General features: G+C 40.7%; 2 protein-coding genes and 2 long non-coding RNA genes across 5 annotated transcripts; all 4 read left to right on the top strand.

The window, feature by feature from the left end:
* Window positions 1-3,481: 3,481 nt before the first annotated feature.
* Window positions 3,482-6,779, top strand: LOC310738440 (uncharacterized protein; the record flags this gene model as incomplete). The annotated part of the gene is made up of 8 exons (XM_083563423.1): window positions 3,482-3,567; window positions 3,996-4,033; window positions 4,182-4,264; window positions 4,363-4,399; window positions 4,485-4,535; window positions 5,844-6,112; window positions 6,328-6,496; window positions 6,697-6,779. 8 exons carry the CDS (start codon window positions 3,482-3,484, stop codon window positions 6,777-6,779), a joined length of 816 nt encoding a protein of 271 aa, XP_083419549.1.
* Window positions 6,780-7,085: 306 nt separating this feature from the next.
* Window positions 7,086-9,159, top strand: LOC310738419 (little elongation complex subunit 1-like). 2 transcript variants are annotated; one of them, XM_083563404.1, is made up of 5 exons: window positions 7,086-7,242; window positions 7,493-7,683; window positions 8,414-8,514; window positions 8,609-8,707; window positions 8,819-9,159. In XM_083563404.1, exons 1-5 carry the CDS (start codon window positions 7,108-7,110, stop codon window positions 9,007-9,009), a joined length of 717 nt encoding a protein of 238 aa, XP_083419530.1. In that variant the 5' UTR covers window positions 7,086-7,107; the 3' UTR covers window positions 9,010-9,159. The 2 variants fall into 2 exon arrangements, 1 of the variants encoding a protein (XP_083419530.1); XR_014537087.1 differs by lacking the exons at window positions 7,086-7,242; window positions 7,493-7,683 and adding an exon at window positions 8,029-8,151.
* A 2,819-nt stretch (window positions 9,160-11,978) lies between these two features.
* LOC310738024 lies at window positions 11,979-12,696 on the top strand. Its single transcript, XR_014536964.1, has 3 exons — window positions 11,979-12,102; window positions 12,251-12,404; window positions 12,528-12,696. It is a non-coding gene; the product is annotated as an uncharacterized lncRNA (long non-coding RNA).
* A 3,302-nt stretch (window positions 12,697-15,998) lies between these two features.
* On the top strand, window positions 15,999-16,617 carry LOC310737546. The gene is made up of 3 exons (XR_014536849.1): window positions 15,999-16,113; window positions 16,245-16,330; window positions 16,531-16,617. It is a non-coding gene; the product is annotated as an uncharacterized lncRNA (long non-coding RNA).
* Window positions 16,618-27,127: the final 10,510 nt, after the last annotated feature.

Genomic DNA, 27,127 nt, shown 5'->3' with positions numbered 1-27,127 from the left:
GATTCTGGGTATCCTGGAGCCCCCTGTTGGTCTGAAGCTGTAAGTTGTTCCTCTCCCCTATGTCAAGTTTAGTTTTCTCTTTTTCGTCCTCTTGTTTTACTTTAAAATCCAACGTGGGCTCAAACTGAGCAACATGTTCCTCCAGTCGCACTCTGTCTCTGATCAAATGATCTCTCTCCTGCTCTGCAATATTTTTTACTTTCTCACAGTGATTCTGAGTATCCTGGAGCTCCATAGTGGTCTGTTCCAAAATGGCCTCAAGCTGAGCAACATGTTCCTCCACTTCCTTTTGCTCTCCCATCCAGCTCTCTCTCTCACATTCTACAGTTTTCTCCAGTTCCTCATGGATTTTCAGGGAAGACTGGAGCTTCTTAGTCGTCTGTTTCAAAGTGACCTCAAGCTGATTAACATGTTCCTCCAGTTGTTTTTGTTCTCTTGCCCAGCTCTCTCTCTCACATTCTACAGTCTGCTCCAGTTCCTCATGGATTTTCAGGGAAGACTGGAGCTCCGTGGTGGTCTGTTCCAAAGTGACCTCAAGCTGAGCAACATGTTCCTCCACTTTCTTTTGTTCTCTTGTCCAGCTCTTTCTCTCACATTCTACAGTTTGCTCCAATTCCCCATGAATTTTCAGGGAAGACTGGAGCTCCATGGTGGTCTGATCCAAAATAAACTCAAGCTGAGCAACACGTACCTCCAGTTGTTTTTGTTCTCTCACCCAGCTCTGGCTTCTCTCAGTTATATTCTGTTCCTGCTGCTTTCACTCAGAAGCCAAAGTAGCCTCCAGCTTTTGAAACCGTCTGTAGCGTAATGGCTTTCTCTTCTTTCGCTTCTGTTATCTTCTCCATCATCAGACTCGATGAATGTTGCAGAATCATAAATAACCAGTAGGTGGCAGTGTGATGTGTATTAGAGCTCACTGTCACAGCAGGAAATTAGAAGTAGTGGAGCTCTAATGACGTCATTAATAGCGAGGACAAGACACACAGCAGTTTGGGATTCTTTTATTGACTTTATTGATTAATTGATTTGGAGTATGATTGTGTTTCTGATCAAAGTAAGTTCATGTGTATGGAGTAAAAACAACCTGTACATTTCTCACTTCCAGACAGTATTATGAGATGTTCATCTGCTGGAAGTTCATGTTTAATGCTGCATGTTTTATAGGATTTATGAGCTGGAAGAAATGTTTCTATATTGGTTTTGTTTTAAACGACTGGTGCATTTTTAGCTTCTTTTTCCCCTCAACTGAAAGGAGGCAGAAGTTGGAAAACATTTTTTTCAAGTTTAATTTGGGTTTATTATAAAACCTGTATGTGAGTATTTTAGGCAAAATGCTGTTTATTGTATTTATTGTAAAACTTTATGCTTCAGATGAGTTTTAGAAAAAACATTTTTACTTATAAAAAATAAAACGTCATTCTGAGTGAAACCAACGGTTTATTAAATGCATTATTCACTAAATAAACATCAATAAAACTGGATGATTTGTTTTTATTGAATGTAAAAATATTAATTTGAGGATAATTGAACTTAATGAATGGAATAGTTTTGGATTAAATGAAGACTTTACTGAACTAAACAGCACTGAATTCTCCTTTAAATCAACTTAAGTTTACTGAACTAAATACTGTTACTTATATGAAAATAAACCTGGTTTCTTCAACCCTGTTCGGTTTCAGAAAGTAGAAGAAAATATTAAAAACGAGATTCCTATAAACATTATTCTGAGACTGTGTGTAGTCCTTTTCTCCCTCCGTCTGTTTGAGGAAAAGCAGCCTGATAAACAAATTTACCGAAGGGTTTTACAAACTATTGTCGTCATTATAAAAACAACTTCTTGCTTATCAATGATCAAATAATAAACAGAATCTTAGACATCATACAAGTGATTTATTTGAGCACTAAAAATACCAAAAGAATAATAATTGAGTGGAATAATTAAATAACACAATAAGCATAAGACTGGTATTTGAACATTAGAAAAACAGTAGAAGAAGAAAGTAATGAAAATGAAAGTAGTGGTCAGTGCTGCTGATGCCAAACAGAGAAGCAGTTATACTTTGACTGAAATCATAGCGCCACTAAACAAGTCATGCAATATACAAGTGTTTCTGTCCACAAACCCTGCATTGTCTCCTGTCTGAAGCAGGTACCCTGGTAAGTGGTGAGTGTCCTCAGGAGGGGATGGAGGAAATTCAGGAAGCACTAAAACAATAAGTTCCTCACTGAGTTTTACTCTGAACTGCTTCTGTGTCATTTGCGTCTGATTCTTTGCTCAGGCGATTTTCCCGATGTAGGATGAAGGTGTTTACGATGGTGTAGAAGAAGCTCTGGTACCACTTTCTTGTCTTGTGTGAGACTATATAATAGCTGTCTGATATCTACTCCGTCATGCACCTGAAATTGAATCAAAGTGATTAGATTTTGGAATATAAAAGGCAGAAATATATTTGAGTTTTATTATATATGAAATATAATCAAGCTGAATTTACATGACTGAATCATTTGTATGAACCTGTTGTAGTCTAGAACACAGTCTGGAACAGGTACATCCAAGTTTCTCCACTGTCCATATTAACCTTTCACCTTCCTCTACACAATGCTTCCTTCAGTGCCTCTGTGAATGGTGGAGCACATCTGGACCTTCCTTTTATCCTTCCTACTCTAATTAAATACTGCACACAACCGTGTTCCCTCATCACTGTATACTATGCAATGAGCACGTGACGCAATAACAAATGTTGACGTCCTTGTGACGTCACAGTGCGCCGCTCTCGGCCACGTGCTTAAAAGCCGGAACACCCAGCAGCAGCCCGCAGAATAAACACAACCTATAGAGCAGTACATTTCTTTATCACGCAACCAACCGCGATCCATTCCAGAAGAAACACACTAGTGTTACTCTACAAGTGTAAGTTACTCTACAAGGTCATGTTCACGAACCTGATCTTTAGTTTCACTCCTTTCATTAATGATCGCGGGTTCATCGCTAGTCACGTGTTAGTCACGTGTTCACACAGAACTTCCGGGAAGCACGCTCTAGCTAGCATAGAAGGATCTAGAAGCAGAAGGATCCTCCAGTGGGTAAACGCGTACCATCAGCATTCATAAAGTCCAACCCGGCAAATACCCAACATCGCTCAGGAGCTGAGCTGCGTGGGCCACGCCCCCAAACCACACCCCATCCATAAAACCTCGCCCCAAACCACGCCCCCTCCATAACACCTCGACCCACAAACCACACCCCCTCCATAACACCTCGCCCCCTGCTCATGAAAATGTGTATACAAACCGTCTTTATTTTTCTGATAGTTACTTTTTGGATAATCTGCAAAAAAAGGAGAAAATACGCTGTAGAAACACTGATCGTTCAGATATTGTTATGAGAAAATGAAAATACTTTATTGAAGGATTTGTAATTAAAGCTGTTTTCTATTTCTCCAGATTCAGCAAACTTCTCTAGAAGTAAAGACTAGAAAAGATGTACAGAAATGGGAACGCAAGCATAAGCCAGTCGAAGCTTCAGGCCACGAAGACTCTGAAGATGCAGAATACCAAAACTCACAAGTACTTTTTTTTTGCTGTTTAAATTTGACCCCAAAGCTTAGTTGAATTCTCTATTCTGATTGTCTCGAAACATTTATTTGAAAACATCATTTTGATAGTAACAATGTACACAGAGACTTGCATGATGGAAGAAGTAGCACAGTGGTTAAGATGTTGGAATTATGATCAAAAGTTCATGAGTTTAAATCTCATCTCCACTAAGCTGCCATCAAGGGCCTGCAACTGCTCAGTTGTATCAATGAGATATTCGTCGCTCTGGATAAGGGATTATATATATATATATATATATATATATATATATATATATATATATATATATATATATATATATATATATATATATTTATTTTAAATTGCAGTTTTATTATGTAACATGTCATATAATCATATAATATATAATGTTTTATCTGAATGTTTATTTTCCACAGAAATGTCAGTGTTGAAAAACAGCTTCTGGCACTTCAAGGTGTGTAAAGTTTTGATGTTTCTGCCTTCAGTGTGTAAGAAAGTACAAGTTCATTATTACTGCATGATTCAGTTCTATTTAATGAGCATATGATGTGATTAGTGTGATCTGAGCACCTTTGTATTTCATTTTGTAAATTCTTTTACAGAAGTGAACACCAGACAAAATCTGGAAATCCGAGGCCTGAAGTACACAATCAGTAGCTTCGAGAAAAGCATCTGCTTAATCGAGGTACTTTCTTTTGATTACAAACCCAGACGTCATTGAACTGAAGTGAGAATTGTGACTAAATAAAACTAAATGTTATGTTTGTTTTTAAACCTCAACAGGAAAAACTCTTCAAACAGGGAAATGAGTTGAACAAAGGTAACACTGAAATCTCTCTGAGTTTCTGTAGATGTTGATGGAGAAGGTATTTGCTTTGACTGTAATAAATTGTTTGTCATTACAGAGAAAAAGTGCTCCTCCACGCAGACTGAGAACGAGCAGGAAGCTGACAAAGGTATTTAGATGTGACATGTTATAAACTATTTTCTAGAGGAGCTACAGATTCATACTACAGTGGAACCCGGTTATGTCGAGGGCCTAGGGGACGCCAAAAAGCGTCGAGATAAAAGATGATCGAGATAAACGGAAACCAATATGGCGGCAATGTGCGTTAATAAATGAGAATGTGCATGCACATGTTTTTGGAGTTTTTTTTACACAACAGCATTTGTTTGATGAAGGCATGCTATAAAAATTTAAATACATTTGTTAACTGTCAGGAAACCACCTGCCACGCCCCCTTCGGGGGCTGTCAAACCTCCGCTTTCTCTGAAGCTCCCAGCTTCAATCCCTCACATTTAGCATCATCACCAGCATCATCATCACCCCTCAGTTCCACACTCTCACCGTCCGTTATTGTTGGTATATGTTGGTTCACAGCGGTCGTTGTTATCGCTCATGCGTATCCAGGTACGTGCCTTCCCACTCGGACTCCGCACTTTCTCACCAGACTGCCTCTTTTCAGTTTGGGCACTTAGTGGACCGCGCTCCCAGAGCGCACCACCGGAATATTCACTTTCAAGGCGAGTGTTTGTGTTTGGCTTTGCCCTGTGTTGCAATAAACTGTTTTGCTTTCACTTCGGCTTTTGCCTCCCGTTCATCGCATAACATTTAACAACAAAAGGCATATGTGCATCAACTAACAGCAGAGATTCACCAGTATACAATACAAACCACCGTCGATTCTCGATACAAACCTTTATTATATTCTCCAACATTGTAAACACAAAGATCGCTCACAAAATCACAAAAATGTGCGGGGTGTAGTTCGTTTTAACAAAAAGCTAACCAGTGTCAACATTAAATTCTCGAGTCATTTCACTCTGACACACAGCTCTGAAAAGTATCCTACACTCCTGTAGCAGCTGTAAGGCTTGATTTTTCCGCCACTTCTGCGAGTTCTTCTGCGGCTGAACAGCGCCGATCGAGATAACTGACGTTCAGTGGCAAATTTGCCCCCCTTGTGCTCGAGATATTAGGGTTTAGCGGCATAAAAAGAATCGACATAACCGATAAAAAAATGCTAAGACAAAGCGAGAATTTGTCGGTTCCACTTCAAAAACGTCGACTTAATAGGGTTGGTGAGTTAACCGAGGTCGAGATAAGTGGGTTCCACTGTACACTTGTGCTAAACCTATTTGTACATTTCCCTCAAATGATCAGATGATCAGATTGAAAGTTATATTCATTATGCAGAAATCAAACACGCAGCTTTGTTTTATTGTTTATTTTATTGTACATGTTTTATTTTATATTCATACAGACCCAAAGCCCACAGCAAAGAGAACTGGATCAGACATGTCACCACCCAGGAAAGCTCAAAAGCCTCGACTTGATGCTGCTTCAGCTGATCCTACAAACACAACACACACAACACAATCTCTCGTCTCCAGTGCATTAGAAACACTACAAAAGTCCTGTTCTGATGTTTTACCTACAGACAGGATTCATGCACTTCTCACAGGAACAAGTGAACTTCCTGTTCTGAGAGATGAAGAGAAACACGTCATTTCTGAGTTTTGTGTAAACGAGGTCAGTTCTTATCTTCTGTTTTATTTAGTGTGCATGTGATTTAAACACTTTATTCTTTAGCTGTGGATTTGAGTTTTGAATGTTATAAAGTCGATCCATAATTCACTGGTCCTGGCAAATTTTGACTCGGTTTTGGTTTATACAATATCTAGTAGTTTTCCTAAACCCGGTCTAGTTGTATATATTAAATAATGATTTTCTTCCGTCTTATTTAGTCATTAGCAGAGACGTTTCTGTCTGAGATTTTGGAGAAGATCAAGGTGGAGAGAGGGTTTATGGGACATGATCTCCTGCAGTCTCTCTGTAGGGTTTATGTAGGCGTGTGTCAACAGAGAGGAGACTCTCACAAAGCACATGGTCTCGCCTACAGACTCTTTAAAGAAGGTGAGATTATACTGATATTTCATTACTTATCTACTAAAAATGATCTAGACGCTTATACAGAGACGTCAATTGTGTGATCTAACAAATCTTTAATGTGATCTACCAACAAACAAAAAACAAATCTACACTTGGGAATTTTATCCCACTCTTCTTTGCAAAAAAAAGTTCCTTCAAATTGTAAGGTGCTCTCCTGTGCACAGCTCGAATTGAGGTCTGGGCTCTGGCTGGAACATTCCAGAACTTTGATTCTCCTTTCCTGAAGCCATGTCTTTGTTTAATTTGACGTGTGCTTTGGGTCATTGTCATGTTGATATTGAAATTCCTCAGCTTTCTTTCAGCGTTTTGACCAGCAGCCCCAAAGCATTATGTTAAACTCACTATGCTTCACTGTCAGTATGGTGTTTTCCCACATGGTTTTGGTTACTGACTGAATCACTGGCTTGCATATTTATATTATTTATGTTGTTATTTCCATCTTATATTTAAAAAAAACCTGCAATTTCATACGAGTTTGTTGACTTTATCTATCCAATGTATTTATTTTTATACACTGTATTTACATTCTATAGTTTTGTTGCTTTGCAGACTTTCTTGAAGCCCCCAAAGTGATTATGGTCATGATCACAGCATGGCCGAGTATTTTGTCCCATGAAAGTTCTTTATGCCGATCAATTCACGTAGTGAGCAACCTGAAAGCAAAGGGAAAGATATTTTACTTGCTCAGCAACTATCTGCGCTGGGATGAGGTAAGTTGTTGATCTTTAGTGTTCCTCTCAGTGTTAATGTTTATTACTGGCAGGCCAGAACTGTCATCAAGCATCTTTTTTTTAACTGGACTTTTCATGTATTTTACTGCCTTCTTAATCTACTTTTGATTACCAAGTATCAGTGTAATCTAGTGGCACAAATTCTTTGTACATTTATGTTGAACTATGCTGTCACTCAAACAGTGTTTTATTGCACTGGGTATTAAATAATAATGCATTTTTTTGCCAGGAGCCTCCGAGAAACATCTACAATATGATCACCAGCACCCTGAAGTCTTTTCTGGAAGACAGCAGTCTGAGGTTCCTGAAGAACAGCTGGTATGGTTATGATCTCTGCCCTGCTACCTGGAACTACATCTTTAGTCTGGATCTTCTGTGTGCACAACTGGGCTGGACTTGGACCATTACCAATATTATACGGTACTGAATGCAAAACATCTTCAACATATTTCATTTTCAGCTTTTTAATACTTGAACTTTTGAATCCAAATGATCAGAAATGACAGATTTTTTTTCTATAACATCAGCTTTGAGAGGATTTCGGTCGCAAAGTTGATATTTAGGCGCCATTTTTATATCTTATCTTTAACACAATAAGATCTCACAGGGAAAAATTGGGTAATTGTTGATATAGTGATGTTTCTGTGAGGAAATTTCTATTTTGCATTTATAAATAAAGTTTCCAGGATCGGTGCTCAGACAGTCAGAGAGAAATCTGTAACTTTAGCTGTAAGTATTTTACCATGAGAGGGTCTTTTTTTAGGAAGTGGTAGCTCAGTGATGAAGGCTCTGGATTACTGATTGGCAGGTCGGGGGTTCAAGCCCCAGGATCACCAAGTTCCACTTTTAGGCCCTTGAGCAAGACCCATAACTCTCTGTGCTCCAGGGGTGCTGTAGTCATGGCTGACCCAGTGCTCTGCCCCCGGCTTTCTCAGTGATGTAAAGTACATTATAAAGCATCATTACCTTTAAGACCTAGTTCTTATTTCTGACTTTTTCTATTAAGGGTCAAAGTTTTAGTGGTTGTTTGAAACATTGCAAATTCCCATTCTTGTATAAACTCATAATTGATCGTAAAACCACAATGGCTGCTCCATAACCACCACAAAGGCCCTCAACATATCCATTTCTCCTCTTTTTTATTTACTAGAAAGGATCTTTGGCTGATCCTGAACACTTGGCTGAGGCAAGCAAGAACAGAGCAAACACCGTTCCGAGACGTCTGTGTAGCAGCAGTTTTCAGGCTACTTGGTAAGTTTACTGTAAATCCTGTTTCAGAGCAACATCTCACATTATTTCTGGATTCTTCAGCTTTTCACTTGTGGTCTTTGTCCTTCTCAAACAGGGCGACTTGGTCAACTAGGACTTAAGGAGAACCTGCCAATGTCATTTCAAATTCTGGCAAAAAGCATTAATCAGTTTGTAACACAACAACTCTCAAAAGGTATTTCTAAAGCATCAATTAAAGATGTTTTTATCTATCTTTATCTTTATTCTCAGATTTTTAGTTTTGTGCTTCAGCAAGTCCTAATTTTGTGTTGAATGTTGTGTGCAGGTATGCCATGGGAAGTGCAGCTCTCAGTCATCTATGCCATTCATGATCTGGCACCCAGCAACCCTGAAGCAGCTCTGAAGACTTTGGAATCATGGAGGAAAAACAGCACACAGCGCGTCCCCCCAGCCGTCATCAAATGCATTATGCAAATCAGCTTCCTTTGTCGTCAGACCGAGTCACAAAGATCATAATGGTGATTTATCTCTAAAACTTTGTACATTCTGAAGACCCCCACAACAGCACAGAGATCCTGGATTCTGTACCAGTCTTTGACATTGACAGCTTCGAGGATCTGTTTAAGCAACTTGAAGAGATGGAAAATGATTCATGAATAGAGGAAGATGGTGAAATTCGAATGTTTCATGTATTTTAGTGTGCATGTTGTTTCACCATCTTAAATTTATAATAAATTCTAATTTAAAGTTTTATTTAAAGAAATAAAGATTTTGAATTTCAGTCATGTCGTCTAATGTCTCTTCATCACAAAGAGCATTCAATTACTGCCGCTCAATCACCGCCTGCCTCTTTTTTTTTTCTTCCTTCAAAGTTTTACATTGTTCTGATATCAGATGCCCCAAGAATTTTACCTGTTGTACAAATTGCAGTTTAGACACAGAAGCTTTGTGTATGTGAGGATCCTCTATAATTATTTGGAGAAAGAGTCTGGTGTCATTATGCCATGGCTTGGGAAGTCGTGATGTTGTTAATAAATGTGAAATGATTTAATGTCATACAGTGTGTCTGTGTTCTACATTACAGTGGAGTCTGAGATTCGGTTCCCAGCATGTTGTTTCCTTACATTCTTTTATCCAATGCCCAAAGTCTTTCCACTGATCTCTCACACATTTAGAAAGTGATCTATGCAGATCTGAACATCTCACCATGAATGACGAACAACCTCATGACGTGATCTGCACTGTGACACCTGGCAGGAAGTGGAATGCAGCTCTTTACAGCTCGTGATAACTAAGCTTTGTTTACAAGAAATAAATAGGAAAAGAAACAATTTAAAATAAGGCTACTGTTTAGATACAAGCGTGTAACAAACACTGTCTTTCATTAAAGCCTGTGTAAAGTTCATTTACGGCTTATAGACAGGTGCGGCTTATTTATGTTCAAAATAAACATCTTTGTCAAATTCAGTGTGTGCGGCTTATATTTATTATATATATATATCTGGGTGCGCTTAATAGTCCGGAAATTACGGTAGGTTTTTACTAAACTTTTTCTACTTTAAAACCAAAGAAAATCATTGACACTTTTCTTTCACGTGAACAAGCTTTTTTTCTTGAAGAATTAACTTCAATTAAAGTCCACAGCAGCAGGTGTGCTAAACTGATTTGGTGAGACGGATAACAACCTTCATCTTCCTCTACACAGCACTAAATATCAACACCTCATACCATGACCATGCACGCGCACACACACACACACACACACACACACACACACACACACACACACACACACACACACACACAGACTTTGTCTTACACTTCCAGTGACTGTAGCTGAAGCAGAAAGAAGCTTTATAAAACTGAAACTAATGAAATCATACCTGAGATTCACCATGTCACAAGAGCACCTCAGCAGCCTCGCTGTCATAAACATCAACCATACAAGTGCTGGTCAGATTTGCAACGATGATGTAATTGATGACTTTGCATTAAACAAAGCAAGAAAGGTCTGATTTTAGGAAAATGACTTTGTAGTGAAAAATGTATTTAATTTGTTTGTTGTGTGAATTGCCAATTTATTATTTTTATATTGTATTTATGTATTTATTTGTAAATGTATTTACTATAAATTCGTATTAAAGATAAAGTAAGTGCAGATTGTTGGTAGTTATTTCTCTTTTTAGGTGGCAGCAGGATGGGAGCAGGTCATGACATGGAAAGGAGACTCTCTGCTTGCAGGCTTCCTGTGACGTAGCTTCCTGTGTTTGACTTGTATTTCTCTCTGCGTTTTCAAACAAACTTTACTATTTATCTCTCCTTTTTTCCTCTTCTAATAATCCTGAATTGTTTTTGTCTTCCTGTTTTGTGCCTGTAGTTAGTTAACTCGACTATCACTAGTGTTGATTATATTCATTCCCTCTCACTTTATCACATCTCTGTATCTTAACTCTATCTGCTATTATAAGCACTATGCCGGCTGTGTGTCTGTCTTTGAGCACAGGTGAGGACTCGTTTGAGTTGCAAACGGTGGAGTTGAAGATGGAGGTTTTAGAGAAACAGGTAAAGCATGCCCAGCTGTGAGAGTGGAATGCGGTGCTGGAAACATCCCGGACGGACGCTCACTCGTCCCAGATAAATTCCCGGGTTGAATCTAACGCTCCCAGCACCTCAACTCTGCGTGTTTGTCTGCCCAGACACAGCGCACCTACAACGCGGCCCGCCCAGGTATCGTTCACTCCAGCACTGGTGCACCAAAAGAGGAAAGGAAGAGGAAAACGGTGCGTGTGCTTACTCTTTGTTTCAGTACTGGTACATTTACTGAGTAATGAACCTATTTATCTCTGATCATGTGCTATTTATTTCCCATTAAGATCGTTGTCCGAGATGCTAACCAGGACAACAAGGACATCACGGAGGAGATCATATCAGAAGCTGGCAGGAGTCGGAAGCCCACTCTGCCAGTAGGAAATGTCTTTTCCGTCCCTATGCCTCTGCAGGTAACAGTCACACACGCATTCATAGAGAAAGCAGATTCTTCTGGCGAATAGCTCACCAGCCTTCCTCCTTATATTTGCCTGTATTACCATTTCCCTTTTCCACTATTTTTTACTCATGTGAGCCCGGTCCTGCACAAGCCGTCACACCAAAGCCAGGTGCCAACACTGGAGTATTTCTTTAAATAACTATATATAAAGATAGAAATGCTGTCGTTCACTTCGGTGAATGTGTGAAACCTACATTTACACTACAAATTCACAGTAATCCTGGTGTTTTATTATTAATTGGGTGTGTTTGTGTGTTAGGATAAGCCAGAGCTCGCTTTCCAGCAGTCTGACTTTGACCTTGAGCCAGTCTCAACCACAGTCGAGAATTTCAGTGTGTCTCCTGTGGAGCATCTGGCTTCAGCAGAAACACCAGCAGATGAGATCGAAGTGAAGGAAGCTGAGCCGCCGAAGAACGAACCCACTCGTTCCTTCCTCAGAGCCTGAGAAGGAGAATAAGAGGACACAATATAGTAGAGAGTTTCTTTTGAGCATCCAGTTCATGCCTGATTGTATGCAGAAGCCAGAGGGGCTTCCATCCATACCTGATGTGGTGCTACACAAGGTAAGCCTCCTGACATGTGGGCTTTATTTTAACTTTAAAACCAAATAAGAAATATTGTTTCACAGATCATTAGTAATAAATAAATTATATCAGTAATAGCTTAAATATTTTGCCTTCTTTTTTTGCTTTATAACGTTTGCCCTTTTAGCAGCCGAATGCAATTTGGAGAGGCCTCCACCCTGCAAGTTCCTCTTCAATGTGCTATGAATGAAGAGGTGGAGTTGAAGAAGGCTGAGGATGCCTGGAAGCCTTCCATGAAAAGAAGGAATTCCACAGAGGACCCCGAAACCCAGAAAACTGATGTTAGCACATGATCCTGCAGTTGCACACTGTCGTTGCAGAAAGATCTACATTGCAATAAATTGGTCTGTTGGATGCAGATATGAATTTAAAATACAGTCGTGCTGATGTTGTGTGTTGTGCAGGAGCTTTTCCGGACGGTGCCGGTATCCTTAACAAACTGACGCCAGAGATGTTCAATCAGCTGATGAAGCAGGTGAAAGAGCTCCACATCGACACAGAGGAGCGACTTAAGGGTGTCGTCAACCTGATTTTTGAGAAAGCTATTGATAAGCCCAACTTCTCCGTGGGGTACGGGATCATGTGTAAGTCTCTGGCTGCGGTAGGTAAAACATCACATCTCCTTCTTTATGTTTTAGTGCATTTAAGCTTATTTGTGATTTTAACTGTGGAATTTTCTTCTTATTTCTCTTTTTAGTTAAACGTGCCCATGGCCAAAAAACCCAAAAGCAATGTGAATTATCCAAAGTGGATCATCTGTTATCAGGCTTGAACCCGTCCTTCTGTAAAATTTCTATGGTATCTTCATGTGTAATATTTGTATTTTTTTAATTGCACAGATTTTTTGTTTTAATGACGATAACGATTGTCTTTTCCAGGCCAGTAATCGTGAGGGGCTTCAGGATGAGCTGGAGAAGGCAAAAAACAAAGCTCGCAGAAAAATCAAGGGTAACGTCAAGTTCATCGGGGAGCTGTTTAAGTTGCGGATGTTGACCGAGTCCATCATTTATAACTGCGTGGTGAAACTGCTGACACAAAATGACGAGGAAAGTCTCGAGTGCCTCTCTATTCTCCTCACGACCGCCGGCAAAGAGATGGACTTTAAGAAGGCCAAGGTAAACAACCAAAGACGCCATTGTAGAGCATTTTCATTGTTCGGGATTGTTCTAATTACCATCCTGCAAAGTTGTACACTATTATACCTTTAATGTAGCATATTGAATATGCATTAAGTCTCTACCTTTTGATTTAGGCCTCGCAGTAAATCAATTAATCATTCATCTTTCTGATCATTGTACATTTCCAATGCCAGCTTGAAAAGAATTTTAGATTGTATACATGGGAAAAAATGATCACATATGCCCATGTTTTGCATTTCCAGTATCAATAACGAATCTGCTGTGTTTCTGGACAGTGTGCAATTTTAAATTACGCTAAAAAACATAGGATACCAAAATTATTTAGATTTTTTTTATTAATTTTTTTTAATAGAGCAGTGTTGTGCTGTGTCATTGGCAGCGTATTCACTGGGAGTTTGCAGTAGTGATATTAAAGTTTGTGTGTGGTTTAGTAAGCTGTTGCTGCTGCTTATGTAATACTCGGCTTTGGAAAAGTTTCATGTAGCCAAGTTAAAGCCTGTAATCTTTAACTGAGCACATGTTAAGAGAGCACTTGCTTATACCGTATTTTTCGGACTATAAGCCGCTACTTTTCTTTTTACAAACTTTAAGCCAAAAAACTGAACCCCATAACATTAGACCAATGCATTCCAAACGCAAACGAAAAAAAGCGCACCTCACCTGTGTTCTGAGCTGCACAGCATCGGGAGAAAAACATCGCACGACGATGCCAAAAGATAAACAACCCAGAGAAATACAGTGGTACCTTGACCTACGAGTTTAATTCATTCCGTGGACAAGCTCGTATCTCCATTTGCTCTCACATCAAATCAGTTTTCCATATTGAAAATACTTAAAATGGCACGGCACAGAAAACGCCACATCTCCTGTGTGTGTGTGTGTGTGTGTGTGTGTGTGTGTGTGTGTGTGGAGGGGGGTAAAGGCGATAAGCAGAGGCGGAGGGAAAACTCGTTTTTTTTACTATCACTCCTGTACACTACGTATCCCTAAACTTTAAAATTTTTACTTTTTCTTCTTTGCTTATCTTAATTTTCGTCACAATCTTCGCTTTCTGGCTTCGCTTCGCCATCTAGCAGCGGCGTCTCAAGCTCGTACCTCAATTTTTTGCTCGTGTAACAAAGCAAAAAAATCAACCGAGTGACCGCTCATACCTCGGAAAACTCGTACATTAATGCACTCGTAGGTCAAGGTACCACTGTAGTTGTGAAAGGAAGGAGGAAGACAGTGAACAATGACTTTCTTGGTCGGCTACTGTTTAGATACAAGCCGTTGTAACACGTTGAGTCTGGGTGAAGGGAGAGCTCGCTAACTCCAGTTACAACAGAAATCATATAAGCACAGACAGGTTTCCAAAACTCATGCTTTTTATTTTTGTTTGCAACAGCGTTACGGGTTAGTCAAAGAAACTTAGAAATGAGCATCAGAAAATAAAAAGGACATTATCCTCAGTCTCCACACATGCAGTAATACCAGAAGTGTGCAGTGCCGGTCTTTTTTTCCAAAATACCGCTCTGCTCCTAAAGGAAGCGCAACATATTTCACCCGTTACACCGTGTGTAATGTGTCTTTCGTTAAAGCCTTTGTAAAGTACGTTAGTGTAGACGTACAGAATACAGTATATGAAAATGAGCTCCAAAAACGTCCTCATAAAAGTGTAAGTAGCACACACTTGCAGTAGGATAGATTCTGTATACCAGAAATGTAAATGATCATGATAAAAAGTGTACTGATAATTAAACAATCAATGGCTGTTTCTTCCAGTGTTATAAATCACTATATACTGCTCCTTTATCTGCTGACACTTCAACATTAGAGGCCTTTTTCAAAATGGATGTATTCCTACAATAAGTGAGTTTATATCTGATACAGAAACAGCCTTAGCAAGTCTGCCATCTGGTAAATCTGGAGAAAGTTCTGCCTTGTGTTATTTCACCTGACCAGACAGGCTTCATCAAGAACAGATACTCTTCTTGTAATATTGGGCGCATGATGAATGTTATATATAACCCATCTCTATCTGACACTTCTTTAGAGGTGGAGGAGCAGAAGGTGGAGGAGCAGAAGGTGGAGAAGCAGATGATGGAGGATCAAAAAAGAACAGACTGAAGTCCTTCGGACTTTTGGAGACTTTAGAGAATGTGAGAAAATGTAGAAACTGTGTGTAGATAATCAGGTAAATTATTATTTATGAGTCTGACTTTGTTGAAGGTGTTTATGTCTCACCATAAATCTGATTATCATGAATCACACAGCACAACTTACTGAAAAGTCCAATGCTAAATGTTTCCTGGTTTTTTTTTTTTTTTTACCTAAAGAAATGTAAATGAAGTGATGAACACACTGCATGTTGTTGTTCTGTAGACAGTCACACTGCTGCTGAGAAATCTGGACTGTACTGTGGATGACGGACGGGTATGAAGCGTTCCTGAGATTTGGGACTGTCCTCACTGCACACGTCATTTATAACTACTGATCCTTACATTTTCCTTCTTTCCCAGTAACTTGGGGTTTCCTCCCCGTACTCAGCTGGAGTATTTTCTGAATGTGGAGAGCTCTGATATTGTGAACCTCTAACACGTTTGATGTGCGTTCTTTGCTTTGTGTTTCTGCTCGCTGTCCCGTACAGGTCATGATGGAGAACGGACGCTTAAAAGACATCGGGTATGTGATGTTTTCATTTCCTGATGAGGTTCGAGTAGAAAAAACAGGGTGCTGGGCAGCGGGACTGTGTACTTAAGTCCCTCTCAGACCACCCAGGGACGAAGTCATGGCAAGAAGGTAGAAACCATCCCACCTTTAAAACCCTGCCCAGACCCAAGACCCAACGCCAACAAGAACATCCATCCACAGAGTGAGTCAAAGCCGTCCGATTAGTTTTGTGTTAAGTGCAGTTAAAGATTTAAAACAGAAGAGAACAATTAATGTTAGCTAAATTTACCTTCTGAATGGATGCTTACATGAGATGACTGTCTGCATCTACAGATGTTCCAGTTGCAGATCCTGGAAAAGAAAACCAGCAGCAGTGGAACAGGCGATTCACACCGCAGCCTCTCAGACTGGACACACAGGTACTGTTCTGATTCTATTTCCAGTGTGTTTTATAGAGACTTTCATGATCTGGAGCAGGTTTTGGTCACGGCTGTGTTTGGTCACATGTAATAATTGGTTTAATACTGAGTGATTGATCAGTGTGTATTATTGAAGTCAGCAATACAAACACACACATGCACTCAAACATTGGTTGCTGAATTTGTTCTGTTTTCTGTAGGAAGTCGAACTGTTTGTGAAGAACCTCAACTACGGTGTGGATCAAAATCTCCTGCGTGATTTGTTCTTGCCTTATGGAAACATCACCAGTGCAACTGTCACTTACAATCACTAATCCCTATATTTTATTCCTTTCCCAATAAAGTATTCACTCAGGATCAGATCCTCTATTATACCAGAACCAGTGTACACTTGCAGCAAGTTTCTGCTCTCAGAAAATGACCTTTTAAATAAAAGTGCTTCATTGTTCATTCACCAGTGAGACCAGAACATTGATAATAAAAGAACACAGCTGATCTGTTTATATTATGGGATACAGACAGTGCTTGTTATTTCTCATGGTTTTCTACATGAGAGTGGTGTAATGCTCATGTTTTTGCTTTCTGTATCTCCTCACTCACTCCTTCAGGTGGTACTGCACAATGGATGGTGCAAAGGCTTTGGATTTGTCTGATATTCCTCTCTGGATGAAGACACTAATGCCATCAGAGTTGAATGGAAAGCTGGTGAGCAGGAGGTCACTGTGTATCACTATGGCTGAGCAGTGGACAGGGAGCAGCCGCCCCACCAAGCCCTACCTCCATCCATCCAGGAACATGCAGTGGTTCCATCTACAGCGTAAGTCATACTGTCCTCTTAATGTCCTACAAAACTTTACTAAACACACACTGTGTACCGGTCAAACACACACATTATGTAAAGTAACACATCTCTGTTTTTCTCTTTCAGGTCATCGTGCTGTCGGTCTCTTCCACTGGATTCATCATTTAATTTATTTTGCTTTTAATGATCATTTCTTTCTCTTTTTTACAGAAATAGTTTTATTACTGTAAATAAATATGTAAATAACTAACAGTAATGAAGGTGTTTCATTAACCCAGCCATTAGGGGGGCACAAGCCAGTGTACTCTTAGTGCCGGTCCCAAGCCCGGGTAAATGGGGAGGGTTGCGTTAGGAAGGGCATCCAGCGTAAAACATGTGCCAAATCAAATATGCGGATCACAAATGAGAATTTCATACCGGATCGGTCGAGGCCCGGGTTAACAACGACCGCCACAGGTATCGTTAGCCGACAGGGTACCGGTGGAAATTGGGCTACTGTTGGCCGAAGGAGGAGAAGGAGAGGAGGAAGGCGTCTACAGAGACGGCAGGAAAAGGAGCAGTGTAGGAGAGTAGAGGTTCGGGTTGGTACTTTAAATGTTGGTACTATGACGGGTAAAGGGAGAGAGATAGCTGATATGATGGAGAGGAGAAAGGTAGATGTGTTGTGTGTTCAGGAGACCAAGTGGAAAGGGTGTAAGGCCAGGAACATTGGAGGTGGGTTTAAACTGTTTTATCATGGTGTGGATGGAAAGAGAAATGGTGTAGGGGTGATTCTGAAGGAAGCGTACAGTAAGAGTGTAGTGGAGGTGAAGAGTTTCTGATAGGGTGATGATCGTGAAGGTGGAAGTTGAAGGGATGATGATAAATGTCATCAGTGCCTATGCTCCACAAGTTGGCTGTGAGATGGAGGAGAAAGAAAGATTCTGGAGTGAATTAGATGAAGTGGTAGATGGTGTACCTAGGAAAGAACGATTGGAGATTGGGGCAGACTTTAATGGGCATGTAGGTGAAGGGAACAGAGGTGATGAGGAGGTGATGGGTAGGTATGGTTTTAAGGAGAGGAATGTGGAAGGGCAGATGGTGGTAGATTTTGCTAAAAGGATGGAAATGGCAGTGGTGAACACGTATTTTAAGAAGAAGGAGGATCATAGGGTGACGTATAAGAGTGGAGGAAGGTGCACACAGGTGGATTATCTTCTGTGTAGGAGATGCAACCTGAAGGAGATTGGAGACTGTAAGGTGTTGGCGGGGGTCAGTGTAGCTAGACAGCATCAGGTGGTCTGTAGGATGGTTTTGGAGGCGAAGAAGAAGAGGAGGAAAGTAAGGTTTGAAAGAAGAATAAGATGGTGGAAACTGAAGGAGGAAGAGTGTAGTGTGAGGTTCAGGGAAGAGGTCAGACAGGGGCTCGGTGGTGGTGAAGAGGTGCCGGATGATTGGGCAACTACTGCAGGAGTGATGAGGGAGGCAGCTAGAAAAGTACTTGGTGTGACATCTGGAAATAGAAAGCAAGACAAGGAGACGTGGTGGTGGAATGAGGAAGTGCAGGAGAGCATTAGGGGAAAGAGGTTGGCAAAACAGAAGTGGGATTGACAGAGTGATGAGAAAAGTAGGCAGGAGTACAAGGAGATGCGGCAGCAGGTTAAAAGGGATGTGGCGAAAGCCAAGGAAAAGGCATATGAGGAACTGTATAAGAGGTTGGACACTAAGGAAGGAGAAAAGGATTTATACCGATTGGCCAAGCAGAGGGACCGAGCTGGGAAGGATGTACTGCAAGTTAGAGCAATAAAGGATGGAGAGGGAAATGTGTTGACTAGTGAGGAGAGTGTGTTGAGAAGATGGAGGGAGTATTTTGAGCAGCTGATGAATGAGGAAAATCAGAGAGAGAGAGAAGGTTGGAGGATGTGGAGTTGGTGAAGCAGGATGTAGATAGGATTAGTAAGGAGGAAGTGAGAGCAGCGATTAAGAGGATGAAGAATGGAAAGTCGGTTGGACCAGATGACATACCGGTAGAAGCGTGGAGATGTTTAGGAGAGATGGCAGTGGAGTTTTTAACCAGATTGTTTAACAGGATTCTGGAAGGGGAGAGGATGCCTGAGGAATGGAGAAGGAGTGTGCTGGTACCGATCTTTAAGCATAAGGGAGATGTGCAGACCTGCAGTAACTACAGGGGAATTAAGTTGATCAGTCACACCATGAAGTTATGGGAAAGAGTAGTGGAAGCCAGGCTGAGAGAAGAGGTGACCATCTGTGAGCAACAGTATGGTTTCATGCCGAGGAAGAGCACCACAGATGCCTTATTTGCTTTAAGGATGTTGATGGAGAAGTATAGAGAAGGACAGAAGGAGCTGCATTGTGTATTTGTGGATTTAGAGAAAGCGTACGACAGGGTGCCGAGAGAGGAGTTGTGGTATTGTATGAGGAAGTCAGGTGTGTCAGAGAAGTATGTGAGGGTGGTGCAGGACATGTATGAGGACAGTGTGATGGCAGTAAAGTGTGCAGTAGGTACGACAGACTGGTTCAGGGTGAAGGTTGGACTGCATCAAGGATCGGCCCTGAGCCCTTTCCTGTTTGCAGTGGTGATGGACAGGTTGACGGACGAGGTCAGACAGGAGTCTCCCTGGACTATGATGTTTGCAGATGATATTGTGATTTGTGGTGAGAGTAGAGAGCAGGTTGAGAAGAGCCTGGAGAGGTGGAGATATGCGCTGGAGAGAAGGGGAATGAAAGTCAGTAGGAGTAAGACAGAGTACATGTGTGTGACTGAGAGGGAGGGCAGTGGAGTGATGCGGTTGCAGGGAGAAGAGGTGGAGAAGGTGGAGGAGTTCAGGTACCTGGGGTCAACAGTGCAAAGTAATGGAGAGTGTGTTAGGGAAGTAAAGAAAAGAGTGCAGGCAGGGTGGAGTGGGTGGAGAAGAGTGACAGGAGTGATTTGTGATAGAAGAGTATCTGCAAGAATGAAAGGGAAAGTTTATAGGACTGTGGTGAGACCTGCGATGTTGTATGGATTAGAGACAGTGGCATTGAGTAAAAGACAGGAGGTGGAGCTGGAGGTTGCAGAGCTGAAGATGTTGAGGTTTTCGTTGGGAGTGACGAGGATGGACAAGATTAGAAATGAGTTTATTAGAGGGACAGCACATGTAGGATGTTTTGGTGACAAGGTGAGGGAGGCGAGATTGAGATGGTTTGGACATGTGCAGAGAAGGGACGTGAATTATATTGGTAGAAAAATGCTGAAGATGGAGCCACCAGGTAGGAGGAAAAGAGAAAGGCCAAGGAGGAGGTTCATGGATGTGGTGAGGGAAGACATGCAGGTAGTTGGTGTAAAAGAGGCAGATATAGAGGACAGGGTGGTATGGAGACGGATGATCCGCTGTGGCGACCCCTAATGGGAGCAGCCGAAAGAAGAAGAAGAAGAAGAATGAAGGTGTTTCATTATTGATCATTCATAAAATTCCCTCTTAATACATAAGAACTTTCATTAGAACTAAAAGAGACGGCGCTGTGAAAAGAGAACAGTAATAACAGAATTGTGTTTGTGAAAACCCTGGAAACAGATCATGTGAATACACGACTCTGACGCTGACACCATTTATTTAATGGATGAATAAAATTGATCTGAAATAAATTCAAATATTTAGGCTGTAATACTGCACTGTATTTAACATATAATATCATTATTATTATTATTATTATTATTATTATTATTATTATTATTATTATATATTGTTATAATTTTAAATGTACTGATAGATTTTTTTTTTATGTTTAATTTCAGATTAATTTCAGTTAATAACTTTTTTATTGTATTTAATTTTAGTGTCGGTTTATGTTCTAATCTCTAATATACACTAAAAGCCTTTATATTTATAAATGTGTATTTGAATCACAGATATTTAAAAAAATGAATAATATCTAAGAAGATCTAATATCTACCAAAAAAATCACTCAGTGTTGAATTGAGATGTTTGGACATTTCTTCCAGCTCATAAATCCTATAAAACATGCAGCATTAAACATGAACTTCCAGCAGATGAACATCTCATAATACTGTCTGGAAGTGAGAAATCTACAGGTTGTTTTTACTCCATACACATGAACTTACTTTGATCAGAAACACAATCATACTCCAAATCAATTAATTAATAAAGTCAATAAAAGAATCCCAAACTGCTGTGTGTCTTGTCCTCGCTATTAATGACGTCATTAGAGCTCCACTACTTCTAATGACCTGCTGTGACAGTGAGCTCTAATACACATCACACTGCCACCTACTGGTCATTTATGATTCTGCAACATTCAGCACATGCGCAGGAGAGCACAGATGTGACGTCGCAGAAGAAGGGCGGGGCTTCACTGTGTGACGTCACAGTAGGACAAGTCTGTATAAGTCAGAACAGTCAGTATTTCTCATTTCTCTGATCAGTTACTGTGAGTAACAAGACATAAAGTTAAGAATGGAAGTGGAAGAGATTTTTCAAAGCATAAGAGAAAAGAAATTTAAACAGGCTGCTGAAAAGAAGGAGGCACTGAAACACATAGAGAAAGTAGCAGCAGAGTTGGATTCATTTCTTAATCTGATAAAGGAGAAGAGAACACCAGAGACAGAAGAGAAAGACATTCTGGTACAGATGGTACAAGAGCTGGAGGCTACTTTGGCCTCTGAGCGAAAGAACCGGAAACAGGAGATAAATGAGAGAAACGCCACATACCTCCAGAACATCACTAAGCTTCTGTCTTTACTGAAAATCCATGAGGAACAAGAGAAAATTGTAGAAAGTGAGAGAGAAAGCTGGGCAAGAGAACAAAAACAACTGCAGGAACGTGTTGCTCAGTTGGAGGCCACATTAAAAAGAGAGAAAGGAAAGAAGGCAAAACTTGACATGGAGGAGAGGAACAAGTTACAGCTCCAGACCATCACGGAGCTTCAGGATTCCCTGAATTACTGTAAAAAAGAGCAGAATACTGCAAAGAATGAGAGAGAGATTTTGATTAGAGAACGAAGACAACTGGCGGAACAAGTCGCTCAGCTGGAGGCCATTCTTAAATATGAGAGAAATTATTGGGAGAAGAAAAGAAAGAAGGAAAAGCGAGTCATGAAGACGAGTAATAACTTACAGCTCAAGACCAGCAGGGCACTCCAGGATTCCCTGAATCACTCTGAGGAAAAGAAGTGTGCAGATCATGAGAGAGATCATTTGAGGAGAGACAGAGAGCGACTGGAGCAACGTGTTGCTCAGCTGGAGGCCACTTTGAATTTTGAACAAAATAAATTTGAAAAGGAAAAAGAGATGATCAAACTAGACATGGAGGAGATGACCACCATACACTTTCAAACCATCAGAGAGCTGCAGGATTCCCTGAATCATTGTGAGGAAGAGAAAAAAGATTTAATGAGAGACCGAGAGCGACTGGAGGAACGTGTTGCTCAGCTGGAGGCCACTTTGGAATTTGTACAAAATAAATTTGAGAAAGAAAAAGAGAAGGCCAAACTAGACATGGAGGAGATGATCATTAGACAGGTCCAAACCACCAGGGATCTGCAGGATTCCCTAAATCATTGTGAGGAAGAGAAAATTAATTTAATGAGAGGCCGAGAGCGACTGGAGAAACATGTTGCTCAGCTGGAGGAGACTTTGGAATTTGTCCAAAATAAATTTGAGAAAGAAAAAGAGAAGGCCAAACTAAACATGGAGGAGATGATCACCTTACAGCGCCAAACCACCAGAGAGCTGCAGGATTCCCTGAACCACTGTGAAGAAGAGAAGAAGATTGCAAAGCATGAAAGAGAAAATTTTATGAGAGACCGAGAGCGACTGGAGGAACGTGTTGCCCAGCTGGAGGAGACTTTGGAATTTGTACAAAATAAATTTGAGAAAGAAAAAGAGAAGGCCAAACTAGACATGGAGGAGATGATCACCTCACAGCTCCAAACCACCAGAGATCTCCAGAATTCCCTGATTTACTGTGAAGAAGAGAAGAAGATTGCAAAGCATGAGAGAAATAATTTAATGGGAGACCGAGAGCGACTGGAGGAACATGTTGCTCAGCTGGAGGAAACTTTAAAATTTGAGCAATATAAATTCAGGCAAGAAAAAAAGAAGACCAAACTAGACATTGAGGAGATGATCACCTCACAGCTCCAAACCACCAGGGATCTCCAGAATTCCCTGATTTACTGTGAAGAAGAGAAGAAGACTGCAAAGGATGAGAGAGATCATTTGATGAGAGACAGAGATCGACTGGAGGAACGTGTTGCTCTGCTGGAGGAAACTTTGGAATCTGAGAGAAATAAATGGAAGGAAAAACTAAAGGCCAAACGACAGATCAATCACTTAATACACAACTTCCTCAATAATTCATTAAGAACAGGAAATAGCAGCAGTGGAGAGCAAAATATCTGCAAAGCTCTGGGCAGGTTTAGATTCAGCATGTGAGCACATGTTATACATATAATAAAGTACAAAAATAGATCTATCTTTATTGTAATAGTTAATACAAATTACATGTTTAAATATAGTGTGTGTTTTGTTTCTGTTATTAAAGAGAGAGAGAGTGAGAGAAAGAGAGAGAGAGAGAGAAAGAGAGAGAGAGAGAGAAAGTGAGAGAGAGAGAGAGAGAGAGAGAGAGAGAGAGAGAGAGAGAGAGAGAGAGAGAGAGAGAGAAGAGGGTGACGGGAAGAGAAGGATATGGATTATTAAGTGTCTTTATTTTGTTGTATGAAAGTTTTTGTCACTGTGCAGTTTGGACTCCGGCAAGACTCGCTATGGCAGCATAACTAAAAGGGAGAAGCAGAAGGAAACACAGACATGAGGGATCTCTGGGATAAGAGACGACCCACCACACCACCGTCAACAAACCCGAGTGAACGTGTGAATGTGAGGGGACGACAGCATACAAATATCCCAGTTCACCAAACACTCTATATCCATGTTCCCTCCAGATCTGAGCCTTTACCTGAGAAAAAATCTACTAATCAAAGGCTTGACTGAATAAATGTGTTTTTAACCTCGACTTGAACACTGAGACTGTGTCTGAGTCCTGAACACTGATTGGACGGTTGTTCCATAACTGTGGGGCTTTATAAGAGAAAGATCTGCCCCCTGCTGTAGTCTTCATTATTTGAGGAACAGATAACCAGCACCTTTTGATCTAAGTAGGCGTGGAGGATCATACCGTTAAGTGCTTTATACGTCAGTAGTGGTATTATATAATCAATGCGAGTTGTAATTGAGAGCAGTGTAGATGATAAAAACAGGAGTGATGTGGTCATATTTCCTAGATCTAGTGAGGACTGTTGCTGCTGGATTCTGAACTAACTGAAGCTTATTTCTGCACTTACTCACACACCCAGACAGTAAAGTGTTACAGTAATCTAATCTAGAAGTAACAAAAGCATCAACTACCGTAATTTCTGGACTATAAAGCGCACCCATGTATAAGCCACACCCACTGAATTTTAAAAAAAGATATATTTTTAACATAAATAAGCCGCACCTGTCTATAAGCCTACACTGAAACTAAACAACTTAACACAGGCTTTAACGAAAGACAGTGCCTGTAACACGGCTTGTAACAAAACAGGAGCCTACCAGTAAAGTCAATGGTCCTCCTGTGAACTGAAACCAGTGAAGTCATCTCCTTCAGGGTCGGAGTTGAACAGCCTCAGAATTGCTTCATCTGATGTTCTCTCAGAATCGTTTTCATTGTCGCTCTGTTCATGTTCATCTGAAGGCAAATTCCCCGCTGAGCTCGTGCTGCCCTCTTCAACACACAGTAGTGCAGACTTTAGAAACCCGTTGATTATAGTGGATTTTTGACCGTGCTCCACGCTGTCAGGATCCACTTGCAGACTCGTCCATAAGTTGCTCTTCTCATTCGGCCCGTTTTAGTGAAGGATTTCTCCCCCCTTGTCATCCAAACCTCCCACTGAATACTTTGTTATGCCCCCGGGAATCACAGCTGGAATGGAGTTTGTCCTCTTGATGGCTTCTTTCACAGAATCTGTTACGTGAGCCCTCATGCTGTCCAGAACGAGCGATGCCTTGTTCGTGTGAAAAAATCCTCCTCTTGCCGTATCACTGCGTCAGCCGTTCTTTCATTAGTCTTTCCGTTATCCATCCTTTCTTGTTTACTTTGACAGCAATTTCTTCCAGGAGTTTTTCTTTTAGCATCGTAATCCATTTAAAGAGGATCATCGGTGAAAGTTTTTCTCCCGACGCCGTACAGCTCAGTACGCAGGTAAAGTGTGTTTTTTCGTGGCCAGTTGATTTTAGCACGATGAATGATTCACCTTTTCTGTTCACAGTCTGAGTTAAGCGGCAGATCAAATGTCAGCGGAACCTCATCCATATGAATGATGTCGTGCGGGACGATGGAATGCTCCGCTATCTTTGCACGAGTGAATTTGCGGAAGTTTGAAACTTTTTCCTCGTAGTCGGGAGGGAGCTGCTGACACAGAGTCGTCCGTGACCTTATGGACAGGTCTTTACGTCTCATTAATAAACTCCACGATGGTCCACCTCCAAAATCCTCAAGCTTCATTGCGGTGGCGATAATTTTCACTTTCAGTCGGATCTGCACAGCTAAAACACCTCGGCCGTCCGCTCTCTGTGCGTCCGAAAAATACAGTACTTAATATAGGTATTGTTGTGTGTGTGTGTGTGTGTGTGTGTGTGTGTGTGTGTGTGTAGATCTGGACGTCACTCACAGATGCTGAAGAAGCTTTGACTGAATATTAAACTTGTGCTGGTTTCTCCTCCACAGCTGGAACTTGAGCTGCAGCTGGTTTCTCCTCCACAGCTGGAACTTGAGCTGGATGTGGGTGGACTCTGGATGTGGTGGTTCCTCTCAGTCTCGCGCTTCTTACGAGATTAAAGTGTTGATGGAGCTGTAACACAACAGAGACACTGCTCTTACACACTGCTGTTAGTCTTTATGCCGACACCAGCAAAATTACCCCCTGATGCTGACTGAAATCCCCTCATATGACCAAACCCACACTTTATATTAATAGATTACACTTTATGGTCATTAAAAAAAGTTTGCCGTCCATAACTTTTTGTCTCCGTCTTGTAACCGACAACCTTCAGGAGAGACGTCGTGTCCACACACAATTCATATGTAACAGATCTAATACAGGACTTTAGTAAATAAACGTTTGGACTCCCCTGGTCTAAAGGGTCTACTATATTCTACTACTACTTACACACTCAGCAGCTACCTGATGTTCAAAAGTAGAAAAATGTTTAATAGAGCGACTGTACGACTGCTGGAACAGTGAGTTTCCAAACTTTATGGGTTTTTATTCTGCAATAACTAATGGAATGGATAATAATGGATAATGAAATTGGTTGTTAGTGAATGCTGTTATTCATCATGTGAAAATGGTGCAGTTTAATGAAGTGTTATTGTGTAAACTGTTTGTTTGTAACTTCGGGAGTCGCACTGGACATCGTGATGATTTAATTAAAACGCTGAGAACAAACACTAAATCTAAAAGCAGCAAATAACAGCATTTATACACCAACGCATATTTTTCCTTTCTTTTTCATTAAGTCTGTTATTTTGCTGTGTTTCTCTATTTCATTCTCTCATCTGTTTTCAAACGTGATTTACTGCCACTTTACTACCTTCAAATGCTTGTTTTCAATGTTTGTATTTTTAATTTATGCAAAGATAATTTCATTATTCTACAGAATATATTTATATTTATTTATAACTCACTAAATGTAGAATATTTAACCTGCGGATGAAACCTATTGAAGCTAAGATTAGTTAGCCGGCTAGTTAGCCTAGCTCATGGATCTCAAAGTGTGGGACTCGGTGTTGCAAAGAGAATAAACCCCATAAAGACTAGAAAGTCACCGTTACAGGGGTCTTACAGTCGCTCCATCCCGGCAGAGGGTCTTCATCCTCCACCTGGAACACGGAGTTTCTCCAGGAGCTCATTACTGATGATTCAGAGTAGTGATGAGTCGGTTATGAACGATTCCTTG

This window comes from Silurus aristotelis (genome assembly GCF_946808225.1).
Source record: "Silurus aristotelis genome assembly, chromosome: 15".
NCBI lineage: Eukaryota > Metazoa > Chordata > Actinopteri > Siluriformes > Siluridae > Silurus > Silurus aristotelis.
This window is presented reverse-complemented; position numbering and strand designations above follow the sequence as displayed.